Source organism: Beta vulgaris, chromosome 8, assembly GCF_026745355.1.
Source record: "Beta vulgaris subsp. vulgaris cultivar EL10 chromosome 8, EL10.2, whole genome shotgun sequence".
Classification (NCBI taxonomy): domain Eukaryota; kingdom Viridiplantae; phylum Streptophyta; class Magnoliopsida; order Caryophyllales; family Amaranthaceae; genus Beta; species Beta vulgaris.
The window spans coordinates 34,774,701-34,789,551 of record NC_079209.1 but is presented as its reverse complement, the minus strand read 5'-3'; the positions used below and the strand labels follow the sequence as shown (position 1 = coordinate 34,789,551).

Sequence of the window (14,851 nt, the reverse complement as noted above, 5' to 3'; positions counted from 1 at the left end):
CAAGAGAAATCAGAGATGGAGGTGAAAGGAATGACGTCGGCGAGGATGATGGGGATGGATTTGGCGGTGGATTTCGGGGAGGAGGAAATTGGCGAGCCAAGAAACTAGACTTACCTGTTTTCACCGGTAACAACCCCGACGGTTGGATTTTGAGGGCCGAACGTTTCTTTCAGTTTTACCGGTTGACTGAGGAGGAGAAAATAGAGGCTGCTGTGGTTTCGTTAGATGGTGATGCCTTGCTATGGTATCAATGGGAGAATCGTAGAACGCCAATCTCCCGGTGGCCGGATATGAAATGGATGCTGCTCCGGCGTTTCAGGGAAACAGCACTGGGATCCTTACAGGAGCAGTGGCTGAGTCATGAACAAGATGGAGGAGTACTGGAATATAGAAGAAGGTTCATAGAACTTCTGGCCCCATTGGAAGGAATCCCAGAATCAATAGCCCAGGCCCAGTTTGTGAGTAAGCTTAAGGAGGAAATTAAAAATGAGGTCAGAATTATGGGGCCCAGATCTTTAGATCATGCCATGGAGCTTGCCATCCAAATAGAAGAGAAATTAAACCACCGGCCCAAAAAGAGGTGGGAATCTAAGCCAGGCCCACTTCACTCATTTAACCCAGCCACAAACTCAGCCAAACCCACTTATTCTTACCACCCACCTGCTCTCCCTTACCATAACCAGGGTACTTCGCCAGCCCAGTCACAATATTCGAGTCCTTCCATAAATTCACCTAACAGCCTCACCTCCCACAACAAACCAAAAACTCACCTACCCATTGCTAAACCCTTCGGAGAAATAAGAAGATTGAGCGAGAAAGAGCTCCAGTTCAAACGGGCAAACGGGTTGTGTTTCCGTTGTGATGATAAATGGGTTGCTGGACATCGTTGCAAAAATAAGGAGCTAAGTATTTTGCTGGGCCATGAGGAAGACGAGATAGAATATGGGTACTTGGAGGATAACGTGCATTCGGACCCACCTGATAACCCGCAACCGGATCCAACACCTCCCGAGATTTCCTTGAATTCTGTTATGGGTATCTCGAGCCCAAGAACCATGAAAATGGAGGGGGCCATACACGGGCACAAAGTGGTTGTGATGGTGGATCCGGGGGCCACCCATAATTTTATATCGTTAAACACAGTAAAACGCTTGCAAATTCCGGTCACATCCACACAACCTTTTGGGGTGTCACTAGGAACTGGAGCGGAAGTCCAAGGCAGGGGAGAATGTAAGGGAGTACCCTTGGTTATACAAGGCACCTTGGTATGTGAAGATTATCTACCCCTGCATTTGGGTAATTCAGATGTCATATTGGGCATACAGTGGCTGGAAAAGTTGGGCACGATGGTGACCAACTGGAGGACACAGACGCTTCAATACAAAGATGGCAGTCACACCATCACGTTACAGGGTAATCCTGCTCTGAGCAGGTCTGGAGTTTCCCTTAAAGCAATGTTTCGCACCCTGAAGAAAGAAGGCAGGCAGTGGATATTGGGTGGAATTTAACCAAGTAGCAACCACCAAGGAATCAGCATCCCATGATGTGCCAGCAAGCCTACAGCCCCTGTTGTCCAGCTATAACCAGGTATTCAACATGCCCCTTGGTTTACCCCCAAATAGAGGACATGAGCATGCTATTAACCTGAAACATGGCACGAATCCAGTAAGTGTCAGGCCATATAGATATCCTCAGTCACAAAAAGATGAAATTGAACAACTCATTCATGATATGTTAGCTGCTGGCATCATACAACCCTCCCATAGTGCTTTCTCTAGTCCGATTTTACTTGTGAAAAAGAAAGATGGTTCTTGGAGATTTTGTGTTGATTATAGAGCTCTTAACAATGTGACCGTACCCGATAAATACCCAATTCCCGTGATTGATGAACTACTTGATGAGTTGCATGGGGCTTGCATCTTCTCGAAGTTAGATTTAAAATCGGGGTATCATCAAATTAAAATGAAGCCTAGTGATGTGCATAAAACGGCTTTTAGAACTCATGAGGGACACTATGAGTTTTTAGTGATGCCGTTTGGGCTCACTAATGCACCAGCAACCTTTCAAGCTCTTATGAATGCGGTTTTTAAACCTTATTTGAGAAAGTTTGTCCTGGTCTTTTTTTATGACATCTTAGTTTATAGTGCAAATATGGAGCAACATGTGCATCACTTGGATATTGTTCTGGGACTGTTGGCAGCTAACCACTTGTTTGCCAATTTAAAAAAATGTGAGTTCGGCAAAGGCGAGGTAGCTTACTTGGGGCATATAATATCAGAAAAGGGAGTAGCCATGGACCCTTCCAAGGTCCAAGCTATGTTGGAGTGGCCTATTCCTTCTTCATTACGGGACCTCAGAGGCTTTTTGGGCCTCACAGGATACTACCGAAGATTTGTTCGAGGTTATGCCTCCATTGCACAGCCACTCACAGACCAATTAAAAAAGGATTCTTATGGATGGACTCCTGCAGCAACACAGGCTTTTGACAAGTTGAAACAAGCTCTCACTAGTGCCCCTGTACTCCAGATGCCAAATTTCAACCTACCCTTCATCATTGAGGCTGACGCATCTGGATTTGGTTTAGGGGCTGTTTTGCTCCAACAGGGCCACCCTATTGCTTATTTCAGCAAGACATTGGGAGAGAGAGCTCGAGCCAAGTGCATTTATGAAAAGGAGCTCATGGCCGTGGTTTTGGCAGTACAAAAATGGAAGCATTTCTTACTGGGAAGGCACTTCACAATACATTCTGATCAGCAAAGTCTCCGGCATTTGCTTAACCAAAGGGAAATTGGTCCTGCATATCAAAAATGGGTGGGGAAATTACTTGGATTTGATTTTGACATCAAATACAAGCCTGGCAGCCACAATAAAGTTGCGGATGCCCTCTCTAGGAGGCAGCACTCAGTGATAGAATGCCACTCTCTCACTTCCTCTCATTCACCCCACTGGGAATTGCTCTCTCAAGCTATCCACCAGGACCCGGAATTACAGCAACTTAAGTCTGAAGTGGCAGCTGGCAAACCTCCTCTACCTGGGTTTACTGTGGAACACCAGCTGCTCAAGTATAAGGGAAGGATAGTCCTTCCTAGGAACTCCTCAATCACTGCTATCCTACTGGAGGAGTATCACTCCTCACCTTTGGGGGGTCATTCAGGCATTTTTAAAACATACCAGAGGCTAGCAGGTGAATGGTACTGGAGGGGTATGAAAAAAGATGTGGCGACCTTTGTGCAACACTGTCAAGTTTGTCAGCAATACAAAACCTCCACATTAAAGCCAGCGGGTCTCCTTCAACCTCTTCCCATTCCTCAACAAATTTGGGAGGACATATCCATGGATTTCGTGGAGGGGCTACCCAAGTCTCAAGGGTGGGACACTATCCTAGTTGTGGTGGATAGATTGTCCAAGTATGGACATTTCATACTTCTCAAACATCCCTTTAATGCCGCATCCGTGGCTGCTGTCTTCATTAGGGAAGTGGTTAAATTACATGGCTTCCCCGCTACTATAGTCTCGGACAGAGATAAAGTTTTCATGAGCCTTTTTTGGAAGGAACTCTTTAAACTACAAGGCACATCCTTGCATAGAAGCACTGCGTACACCCGCAATCTGATGGCCAGACGGAAGTGGTTAACAAATCCCTCGAAGCTTACCTCAGATGCTTTTGTAATGGCAAGCCTAAGAGTTGGGCCACTTGGTTACCATGGGCTGAGTATTGGTATAATACCTCAACTCATGCCTCCACTCATTACACTCCCTACAAAGTGGTTTATGGAAGGGACCCTCCCCCACTGATCCGGTTTGAACAAGGCAGTACAGCTGTTTCATCTTTGGAAGAGCAGCTGCTGGACAGAGACGCAATCTTGGATGAATTAAAATTTCATCTCCTTAAAGCTCAGAATAGTATGAAGCAACAAGAAGACAAGAAGAGAAGAGCTGTCCAATTTGAACCGGATGAGCTGGTCTATCTGAAGCTCCAGCCTTACAGACATCACTCTTTGGCTAAGACAAGAAATGAAAAACTTGCCCCCAGGTTTTATGGGCCTTTTCCGGTGCTCAAGAGGATTGGTCAGGTGGCTTATCAACTCCTTCTGCCTCCAGGTGCCAAACTGCACCCAGTCTTTCATGTCTCTCCGCTGAAAAAGGCTTTGGGCAATGTGCCAGTTTCACCTACTCTTCCTACTCAACTCACTGCTGATTTGGTCCTGCATACCCAGCCAGAGGCTCTCTTGGATGTCAGACAACCACCTCACCAGCCTGCAGCTACTGAGGTCCTTATCAAGTGGGCTGACCTACCTACTTTTGAAGCTACTTGGGAGGATGCTGGGTTGTTCACTGCTCGTTTTCCTGATTTCCACCTTGAGGACAAGGTGCTTCTTTGGGAGGGGGGTATTGCTAGGCGCCCTCCTATCATTCATACTTATTCTAGAAGGAGAGGGAAACTCACTAAGGGCACAAGGGTCATTTCCACTCACAGCACAGCTGGCATTGCTAGAGAGGATTAGAAGGATTATTCTATGAGGGTTGTTATAACAGATTCTGTTAGGCAAAGTATGAGGTGGCAGGTGCCTTAGATATTTTGTAATGCTGTGTATATAAATAGGAGCTGAGCTCACAGCAGGAGGTATCCAGAAATTACTAGAGGAAGTTATATGTAGAGGAGAGACCTTGCCTCTCGAATGCAAGGGTTGTAATTGAGTCATTTCCTTAATACAACCTATCCCTGAGCTCTTAATTTGCTGTGTTCATTACTTACATATTCGTACTTACTTTGGGTCTTAGCATGTTGTAACTGAGATCCTATCAAAAGGAGCTACCATCTCAAATAATTTCATGCGATACTCAACCACCAACGTTGTCTGGTTGGTTTCTAACCACTGTTCATAGAGCAATCTAATATGGGTACGCCAGAATCGACGCAAAACGATAAGCTTCAAGTCGCCCACAAACGAATAGGTAGTCGTTTGTTCTCCCATTGATACCACATGATAGCGTCGCCATCCATGAACACAACTGCCGCCTCTAATTTCTTATTCTCACTCAATCCATATCGAAAGAAATAGCGCATCACTCTCAAGATCCATCCAAACCAGCATCTCCAACTTTTTATACTGCCAATTTCCCGATTTCCATTATACCTTCCTCCACCAACGCCCTGTCCTTTATCATCCCCCATCAACATAAATATAGTCATGATTCCCCAATACATGCTCTGATCTCACTCCATATGGCTTATCCTCCTGTGTTTTCACCCCTTCTTTCTTGATAATTTCCTAATAACCATGATTAAAGCCAATCTCCAGTTGTTCAACCCTAGGGTTGCATTGAGATCGGAAAGCTTCTAGTGTCACACGCATCTCTTCTTGAAATTTCACCTTATCTCGCCGGATCACGGAGATCGTCCCATCAATATTTTTTCATATCTGATCAATCCTCCGCTCCAATTGGTAATTTACAACCTCCAACTCTTCCTTACTCCTCATTGCTTCCTCCATCTTCTCGAAGATCTGCTCAGCAATGGAAAGCTTAACAGCTTCCATAGCCAAAATCACCGATGATGTGATCTGCTTAACGATTGAGTTTTCCAGGTTTACTACCTGTCTTTTCCATGTTTTCAAGCCTCTATGTTGGGGTGCCATTACTCACGCCTGAGTGCACTGCTCTAATACGAAGTGTGATGATCTTGTTGAAGCAATCAACCAGAGCACCAAATACAAGCAAGCCAAAACGAACTAGAAGGATAAGTTGTATTAAGAATTTAAGATAGTCACCACTTAGCTTAGACTATCCCAAGAATAAAATAACTAAATAACAATTATATTTTTGATACACTTCTTCTACTCACCCCTTCCCTTTATATACAAATCTTGATTTTCTCCAAATTCCCTTCGCTCTAACAACTTATGACACTACCTGTCAGTAATTATTACATGCACTGAATTTGTTTTAAGAAAGATTGATCTAATGATTTGCCTATGTCATCCTTGGTTATGGATTGATTTACCCTTCTTCTTGTGGCGTGTGTATGTGAGCATAGGTGGAGGGTCTGGATTCATTAGAGATCACGAGAAAATTCCGTATGTGCCACTTCTTTCAAATGTCAATCATTCTCACTCATCCTCTCAGTACCAAGGAACGCAACACTTAGTGAGAGTAGGATCAAGATCACATACCTTACTTTGATGCCATCAATTAGAAACAACATAGCAAAACAAAGTTTACAGAAAGAACCATGCCATAACATTTTTTTCCATTAAGGGTGTGTTTGATTGGGAGGAAAGTCTTTTCTAGATAAACTATTTTCTACACTTTTCAGTGTTCGTTTTGGACTGGATCAAGGAGGGGACAATATGGGTTGAACATTTAAATAGTTCAACTTCATTTTCCAATGGTGGATAACTAATTCCATAGTGAAGTAAGAGAAGCCACACTTTTTCTCACTCTATCGAACAATAGACAACACAAACAAAGAAAAATAGAAAGGAAAGTTACTTTCCTTGCAACCAAACAAAGGAAAATCAATCTAGAGTTCAAATTTCCTTTAGAAAATGGTTTTCATCAAAAACCACTATCCACTATAAATGTTTTCCGTCCAGCCAAACACATCCTAAATTTATGTTCCTTAAAGTCTCCAAAATTTATCTTAAGTGAGTAAGGTGCACACCCAGACTCTTGCTAAGGCAAGAACATCATCAAAATGCACAACAACAAACTTCCCCAAACATGGCTTTAGCACTTCGTTCAATTTTTAACCCAAAAACCATCACCGACCATTCATAAGCTCCAAGCTTAGTCTTCAATAGATTGAACACCATATAATCCATCAAGCCTTTCAATCGAGGCATAAGAAAGTTCATCTTTCTTTGGCACAAATGAATTCAACTACAGTCTGTATCTATTACTATTCTAAGATGCAAGCAGGAGAAAGTTCATCAGAGAATACATCACAAAACACTCTTATCTCCCGCTTAATCTCTCCTTTAGTGCCAAATATCTCTTATTCTTCTAATTCATTGTCTATTCGAACACCAATGGCCTTTGAAAAACAAGAAATAATGAAAATTTGCATACTAGAAAAGAATAGAAAAACAATTAAATCAAAACCCTTCTTTCCTCTATCTGCCAACTATCTCAATCTGCATACTAGATTGTATTATACATTAAATTAGTTTTTGCATCGGAAATTTTAATTCTAATCAATACCAATAACTTGAAAATTAAGTTAAATTTAGTAATTGACAAACGATTTAATACACAGCTCAATTGAAAAACCCAACATTGCTCTGTATTACCTAATTCTATTCGAAACCGAGTTGGCGAATTGAGTGATATTAAAAGTAAAATTACCAGTAGAAGGGTCAAATCGAGACCAGAGTTTGGTGCGAAAGACATAATCAGCAGCGAAAATTCGAACCCAGACGCGGTCAATATGGCCATTTTGATCAACAGCGTCGAGAATAGAACCAGCAATTCCAGGGACCAATAGAACAGGATCAAGATTAGAGTCAACGAAAAGTTGCTCCTGCGGCTTCTTAATAAGTTTCAGCCACATCTCCAAAGCCTGTACTATGTCTTCCAGCAACACCGCCATGATTGTAGGAAGGATTGATCAAGTTTTTGAGGTTTCCGAAAGTGTGCGAATTCAGGTTTTGAAAGGTAAGCGGGTGCAATCTGCAATGATAGGAACAAAGAGATAAAGCCTTATTTCACAGGTCAACCTCATAAATATATAATAGTAATCCAATTATTCAGTAATCCAGGGAGTACATTACGGTCTTTGAGTTGAGTCGGGGAAACGCAAACAATGTCATCCGACTCTGGCCGCTTCGTTATCATCATACTCTCTACGTTTCCTAAAGATCTTCTCACTTACTGTTCTTATATATACCAAGGAAAATCAAGTTGTGTGGGGGCATGGTGTGAGTAAAGTAGGAGAGAGAAAGGGGTTAAGATAAATAAACAAATAAAAAAGGATTAAAGTAGGAGAGAGAAAGGGAGTAAAATTGAATTAATAATGTAATAGTGGACCATATGATAGTGACATGAGAGGGTAAATAGGGAAATTTGTTTTGCCAAATAAGGAATAAAGCAAAAGTGGGAAGATCTTTTGAAAACACCCTTAAACGGAAAGTGGGAAGATCTTTTGGAAACGGAGGGAGTACTACATGCCATGCGTGCGTTAATTTCAAAACTTGTTATTCTATGAGATATTATACCATTTTAAACTTGTTTAAAATGACAAGTTGAAATGAGAAAGGAATTTTTTAATGATTTTCTTTTGTAATTTTTTTCATTCCATTAATTAGATCATTAAGGGTAATTTTGTAATTTCATAGGGGGACACCATCTTCTTTCCCCCTTCCCTTATATAATCGATATCTTTCAAAATTTATTTTTGGAAAATTTGGTTTTAATTATTTTATAACGATAATTTTGGTCGGAACAGTCTCAAAATCTTAACCCAAAGTGGAAGGCCTAAACCTGTAACACCCCGATAATTCTCTCTTTTCCAAAATACTTTTTCAATATAAAACTTAGAGGATCATCAAAGCATTATCGCCCGTGTGATAACGTATCAGCTTATTCAGAATTTTGCAGCGGAAAACATATACTTCCTCCTTTTCATAATATTTGCAACACTTTTCAAATTGCGGATTCTGAGGCAATTTTTCTTAGTATACAATTAGATGGGAAGGGGTATGTAATTAGACTAACTAATAATATTTCAATCACCACCCACTACCGCTAGCCGCCACCATCCTGCCACCGCCACTACAAGAACCACCCAAACCACTTTGCCAACACCACCACCACTATTAGAACCACCACCACACCCACCCCACCAGCACCACCACCATAACCACCCCGCCAACACCACCACCACAACCACCACGCCAACACCATCAGAACCACAAATTTTTTAAAAAAAAACAGATCTTCATCTTCTAACGAAGTATGTGAGGAAATTAAAAAAACATATCTAATCTTACCAAATTATAGAAAGATCTAACCAAATTACAAATCTAACCAAAAATAGAACTTAGACGAAGGAAGAAGAAGGAGATCGAAGGAGAACAAACGAGAGAGAAAGGAGGACGCGGGTCATGTTCGTTCGTCTTCTTCGTCAGTTCGTTCATCTTCTTCGTTTCGGGTCGTGTTCGTCCGTCTTCTTTAATTTGTCGGTTTGTTCGTCTTCTTCGTCAGTTCTTCTTCTTCATCATGTCTTCTTCGTCACTTCGTTCGCAGTAGTGGTCGACGTCGTTTGTTCGTCAGTTCTTCACAGTGGTGGTCGACTTTGCAACGGTGGTGGATTCAACTCGACTTCGCAGCGTGAGGGAGGAAAGAGAGCGGCGTAATGGAGAGCTACGTGAGGGTTGTGTTGAGGTATGAAGGAGAGAGAGGGTGAGAGGGAGGAGAGAGAAAGGAGGTGGTGAAATGGGTTGGGTTTGTGTGGTGGGGGTGAAAGAATGGTTTTGGGTTGTGGGAAAAGAGAAGAAGGTTGTGATTGGAGATCATAGAGTAATTAGGGAAAAGATTAACTAGTTTAATTGTTTTAGATTAGAGTAGTAATCAATACTAATTTCATAAAGTAAAGGTATTTAAATAATTTCACCCCCTCCCCCCCCCCCAAAAAAAAAAAAAACTTACTAAATAAGGAAACAAAAAAGTGTTGCATTTATTTTGAAACATCCCTAAATGGAAAGTCTTGCAAATCTCTATTATATAAGGGAAGGGGGGGGCAATGGTGTCCTTTGAAATGTCTATTTTGCCCCCTTTCCCTTTCTAAATTACAAAAAGAATATTAAAATAAAAAACGATCGGCACTCAAAGAAAACTACCGAAAATTAATTTACTACACTGACTCACAAATTACTTAAAAGAAGAAACTTTACAAATCACTCATACAATTGAGAAAATCACGTTAAAATCACGCAAATCACTCAAATAATCAGGAAACTTCATTAAAACTTAAGATTAACATACAAACTAAAACTAATAACCTAGAACGTCAATACATACAAAAACAATTTACAAAAATTTACTTACAAATCACTATTCTCAAGAACCATTCATGATTAATGGTGGGTCATGATAAAAAATTGAGGTGTATTTGTAGTACAATCAGAATTTAGAAGTTAGATAAGGAAAAACTTTATTTACTTTTTTATAGTGTTTCCTATATATAATGAAACTTTTACATATATTTGGACCTATCTTTTTCTATTATATAATAGCGATTAATTATCAAGGTAAAAATGTTTATGTAAAATATCATTCAAGAATTAAAGTACAACATATCTCTATTATACAAGAGAAGGGGGAACTATGGTGTTCCCGAATGAAGAGACTATGTTACCCCCTTCTCATTCTAAATTACAAATTCACTTACAAATCAAAGGGGGCTTCAAACAAAAATACCAAAAATGTAATTATAATAATCACTCACAAGTCAACTAAAATCATAAAATTGTATAATTTATGTTATGCAAATCACTAAAATGAGGAAACTTTACAAAAACTTAAAAAGTTACTTACAAACTACAACCTATGAAAAAATTGACTTGAAATCAAAGTGTCCACTTTCTTTAATATTTATGAAGTATTGTACTTAATTCAAAAATCAACTAAAAAATTATAATATTAAAAATCATAAATAAATTCAATAAAATTTCTTTTTTGTTCATAACTCTCAAAAGTAAAAAAAAAAAAAAAAGAATGGTGAGAGACTTAAGTGACAAAAACTAAACCAATCAAATTTTGCAACTAAAAACAATTATACTTTGTATGTCTAATGTTCAAATTTTGACTCTTATGCCAAAGAAAATCGAGTTTATGTTTCAGAAAAAAAATCCAGCACGCATCGTGCAAAAAAATTCTAGTATTATGAAACGGAGGAAGTAACTGAACTTTAGAAGTGAAATATAATAAATAACGAAGTAACTTTAAAACCAAACAACATTGTTAACTTTAACTTCAAATCAAACTTAAATATAAATGTATCTACTAAAACAATATATAGATCAATATGCTACTGTAATACCCGAATTTTCAAAGCTTATTTTATTGTTTATTAAGGTTCAATATTATTTTCACTTCAATTTATTTTTATGATAATGTAATTTTATTTTGTTTATTGAAATAATGATTTCATTTAGTTTTGATTTATTTAGCAAGTTTTATTTAAATGATTTAATTGAAACTTGTTTTATTATTCATTTCATTTTTTCTAAATAACTTAATTATGGTAATTGAAATCTGTACTTGGTTGTGGGTGTTCTTGTACAAAGAGATGTCCATCTTAGCAACCCATATAAAGCCCAAAGTCAAGTACATAGCCCATGTGTTATTTTAGCAAAAAAAAAAAAAGAAAAAAACAAAAAAGGAATACTGATCTTCATCTTCCTCCCCATCTCACGTAGAATCTACAGTACCAAAGGAGCCAAATTTTTCAACAAAATTTACAGCTCTTGTCAGTAGAGTTGATTTTAGTCCACAGATCTTAGATTTTTAGGAGTAAATTGGTCAAAAGTTGCCCCTAAGACCATAGCTCACCATGCCTCACCATTAATAGAGCTTGACCAAAGCTCAATATTCTGACCATAAACCTCTATAAATACTGAATTACATTCACCCAAATTGCTCAAGCAAACAAATTTCAAAGGTTTGCTTCAATTTCTTTCTCTTCTCCCTTAATTTCTGATTTTTTTTTGTTTTGGAAAATAAGTAAATAAAATTTGCAATCCATATCCTCTGTTTCACTTAACCACTGAACCACCTAAACCACTCGAACCACTGAGTCGCGTCACCTGAACCACCGCGACACGCAACACTGCCAGCCAACAACTTCTCCCTTCGCGGCGCCTCTAATGCCCCTTAGTTGCGCCCGCGCCCAGCCATGTAATCCCCCACATTTTTAAAGGATTTTCATAAATATATTAAGGTATTTATGTAGTTATATTTAAATCCAAATGAGTTTGGAAAATGATTTGACTTTTAAAAAGGGTTGACTATTTTAAAAGTCAACTAAAAATATTTTTCATAGCTTAATAAAATTTGTAATATTTTAATTAAGCATGTTTTAAATAAGAGTTTAATTATTAGAAGCATATTTAAAAAGGAAACTTAATGGAATCGAAAGCCCAAAAGTAATAAAAAAGGGAAAGGATAATTGGATGACTAAAGTCCTAATAAGCCCATCTTGTTAGTCTTCAAAGTTTTAATTATTGAAATTTCTTTTCCTAAGCCCAAAAGGATTAGCCTATTTAAATATCCTAAAAACCCAAATATTTTGCCCTACACTCTATTTTCTCTCTCCTCCCTTGCACGTGATTCTGAATTTCTTCTCTCTCACTCGACATTTTCTCTCTCCTCTTTCTTTGTGCGTGAGTTCATATTTTTCCTCTCAAAAATCGTTTCTTCTTTGCTAAGTAACGTTTCTTGTTGAACAAGAAACGTCACAAATATTTTCTTGAGCCAAGATATTGCTGCCGCCGCCTCCTTGCTGCTGTCCTTCAGTTCGGCGCTGCTCCCCTTCCTCCTATTTCGGTTGTTTTTCTTTACTTCTCCTTTAAGATTCCATTAAAGTCCTAATTTTTATTGTTATTTTATTACTATTTACATGATTATGATTTGAGTTATTATTTTTTATGAAGAATTTAGTTTCGGTTTTCATATGTATAAAAGTAAAAAAATTTCAGATTTATTATTTTTAGTTTTAATCATGAAAGATATGGTTTTTAGGGTTTTAAATCACTAGAAACCGTATATTTAAAGTATGAATATGAATTTTGATTGGAATACGATTTTTATATGCATTTAAAATATTTTCAGAAGGTTTAGAAAATTTTATAAATGCTGGAAATTCAGAAAGTTAGTATTTTAAGGTTTTTAATGATTTTAATCACTAGAATAGTTGTACTATACTAGGGATTAAAAATAACGAGAGTTTAAATTATAAAAACGATTTTTAAAGACGTTTAAAAGGGTTTGAGACGTTTTTAAAGTTGCTGTATTTTTTTTAGTTCAAGTATTTACTTGATTATTTGATTGTTCTAGGCGGAGAATTCATAGTAGGGGACTTTTAGAGCATAAAAGTGGCCTACCGTTGCGTTTACACAAGGTACGTACATAGTCTACGTGCTATATGGTTTAGAAACATGCCTTAGGGATGTTTTTATTTATTAGTATCATGTATAGGACCTTGTGTTGTTCATGTATATGATTTACTATAATTGCTTTACATGTTACTTGCCTGTGTGCTACATGTAAACTGAGAATATGTATGAGTATGACTTGTTTGTATGGAAGTTTGATGCAAGCAAATAAGTTCAGTTTTGGTATTAATTCGTAAGTGGATTAATTTAAGTAAGTTGGAATCATGTGTTACATAGATTTCTTGGAGATTATTAATTTATCTTATAAGAACCGTGGATCTTATTTGGTAAGTATGGATTATACCTATGTAAAGGTACGTATTTCTGTTGGCTAGGTTCAACAAAGGATAAAAAGAAATAAAAGGAGTGTTGATTGATAAGTTGTGAACACTTGTTAATCCAAAGATAAAAAGAATGTTGTTATGATTATGTGATTATTGAATTGTGTGTTATTTGGTTGTTGTGGTGTCAACACAAGTAATATAATATATTTAACGTAAAGTGAAACGATAATAAGTTATAGACTTTAGACTGGTGCACGTCTAGAGTTGGACACTAAGGGTTGGGATACATAGTCCGCCGTGATATGTATTTTCGAGGGTTGGATCGATCACCATTCCTCTTTAGTTCAAAGGTTCCTCGATATCGTAGGTCATTCTGGTTTACGGAGTCATGACCGTATTTCCTATTTTTGGTTGGTCAACTCGTCCAATAACTATTCCATTAAAGTAATAAAAGTTGGGTCAATGTAGTTCAGTAAAAGTTGTCTGTAGAGTATTGTTTACTTATGTTATTATTTATTCCTGCAAGTTATGTTTGTAGTATCATGCTTAGGATTGTTTATGTCTGATATGTAGTACTCAGCTTTGCTGATTACGTGCTTGTTTGTGTGTGTGATCATGGCTTTGCCTATTGATCCTGTGATGATTCTTCTGGTGAGCAGAGTCAGTATTGCATTGACATTACAGGTTCGCAGATGCATTACATTGGGAATCTGGAATGGAGAGACTTATACTTAGCATAGTTTAAGTTGTTTTCGTAGGGACATCTTTACTTAAGTTTGAGGTTTATTTAGTTGGTGTGCTTTAGTTTCCAAACAATTGTCATTTATTTCATAAGTTTGATAAAGTTGATTTTATTTTTAGTAAATTGTTTTCCGCTGCAAAATTCTGAGTAAGCCGAAACGTTATCACACGGGCGATAATGCCTGGGTAATTCTCTAGATTTGTTATGAAAGTATTTTCTAGAAAGAGAGAATTATCGGGGTGTTACAGCCACCACTCGAACCCACTGACCGACCTTTTTCGCGGCGCCCCTGCTGCCTCCCTCCGGTCGCCGTACACCGAGCCACCACAAACCCCCTTCTTCTCCCATGCTTCGACTGTAACACCCCGATAATTCTCTCTTTCTAGAAAATACTTTATAATATAAAACTTAGAGAATTACCCAGGCATTATCGCCCGTGTGAAAACGTTTCGGCTTACTCAGAATTTTGCAGCGGAAAACTTACTAAAACAAAACCAACTTTATTGAACTTATGAAATAAGAGTCAAACAATGTTTGAACTGAAACACACCAACTCAAAGCTAAAGTCTGAAATATAAACTCCTAGAAACAACTTAAATACTACTATCTCAAAGCCTCTCCATTCCAGATTCCCCAATGTATGCATCTTCGAACCTGTAATGTCAATGCTT

The 14,851-nt window shown here is 38.2% G+C and overlaps 1 protein-coding gene across 2 annotated transcripts in view; it reads right to left on the bottom strand.

Annotated features, from left to right (window-relative positions):
• The window catches only part of LOC104901355 (lecithin-cholesterol acyltransferase-like 4), a 29,769-nt gene extending 21,926 nt beyond the window's left edge, over positions 1-7,843 (bottom strand). The window contains exons 1-2 of one of the 2 annotated variants that reach the window (XM_048634865.2): positions 7,773-7,843; positions 7,348-7,671 (exon numbers count right to left, since the gene is read on the bottom strand). In XM_048634865.2, the coding sequence (XP_048490822.1) occupies positions 7,348-7,591 (244 nt within the window). In that variant the 5' untranslated portion in view covers positions 7,592-7,671; positions 7,773-7,843. Of the gene's footprint in view, positions 1-7,347; positions 7,672-7,767 lie in introns of both variants that reach the window. The other variant, XM_010688917.4, reaches the window with a different exon arrangement.
• Positions 7,844-14,851: the final 7,008 nt, after the last annotated feature.